Here is a 1,224-nt window from a genome sequence, read left to right on the forward strand (position 1 = left end):
ATGCGAGTGTAAGGAATGATAACTCTGGGTTGAAATTGGGAAATAATGTGAACTGCAGGGACAAGTTATCCCCCTTTTTTACCTGGTAAACAACATGAAAGATAATGTCAAACAGACTGCCAAGGAATTTGATGTCCTTAGAAAGGGTATTTACAACGATAGCTATGAACACTATTGTGAGAAAAAAGATATTGTAATATTTTAGGGCTTTTTATTATGCAATGACAACACAGACTTGGTTTTAATGTGGGCTCGAATTTCCTCGGTTTTACTTTACTTCTAAACCTTTACAGTTCATGCTGCGTTCAGAAGTGTTAAAGTTATATAAACACATGCTGAGACTCGTCAGAGAAATTCCTGACCGGAATCAAAGGCAACAACTGCAGATCTTTATTCGACAGGACTTTGAACTCAACAAAAATTTACAAGATGAGGTACGTGAGCTGAAAGTGAAATAGTTCAGGCTAATTAATTCAGAGGGTGACCACCAACGAATCCGAAGGTATACCAGTTCGAAGTTCCATTAAGCCTAAAGTCCACTAGTCTGAAGGTCAACCAGTCCGAAATTTAGAAGTTGCAATGGGCCTATTTTGCTTACTGTTAACCCGAATGTCATCCACAGGGGCTCGGTTGTCAGATATTGAAATTTTGTATTATTTGTTCTTGAATAATATATAAATAAAATCCACCACCAAAACCCGCTCTTTTCGTCTTTTAAAAAAAAGGTATATCATATGTACATTAAAAAAAGTACTTTTTTTAATGTACATATGATATACCTTTTTTTTAAACGACGAAAAGAGCAGGTTTTGGTGGTGGATTTTATTTATATATTATTCAAGAACAAATAATACAAAATTTCAATATCTGACAACCGAGCCCCTGTGATGTCATCATGTGATTTAAAAAACAAGACTGGTCCCAATCAGCCAATGGGACTCTTACTGGGAACACGAGTGTCATGGTTCATTGAACACACCTGAGATAAGTGATAAATTAATGGCCTGGCTAGATATGCCATAAAACAGAAATGCAGATGAAAAAGTAAATCTAGAATGATCATCACTGGGAATACCCCACTTGCCTAGATGTATTTTGAATGATTTGATAAGATGACCTACATGTACAAATGGTCAAGGTTAAATATATTGATTGTGATAGAAAGGTCGTCTCTTCATAAGGAATACTCATATAAAATATGAAAACGGTACCCTTTCACTTACC

General features: G+C 35.6%; 1 protein-coding gene across 1 annotated transcript in view; it reads left to right on the forward strand.

Moving 5' to 3' along the window:
* LOC125673464 (LYR motif-containing protein 2-like) overlaps positions 1-1,224 on the forward strand; it is a 3,615-nt gene continuing 2,391 nt past the window's right edge. Inside the window, exons 1-2 of the mRNA XM_048910041.2 lie at positions 1-146; positions 294-434. Coding sequence (XP_048765998.1) covers positions 105-146; positions 294-434 — 183 coding nt within the window. The 5' untranslated portion in view covers positions 1-104. The remainder of the gene's footprint in view (positions 147-293; positions 435-1,224) is intronic.

The sequence above is a fragment of the Ostrea edulis genome, chromosome 3 (genome assembly GCF_947568905.1).
Source record: "Ostrea edulis chromosome 3, xbOstEdul1.1, whole genome shotgun sequence".
NCBI lineage: Eukaryota > Metazoa > Mollusca > Bivalvia > Ostreida > Ostreidae > Ostrea > Ostrea edulis.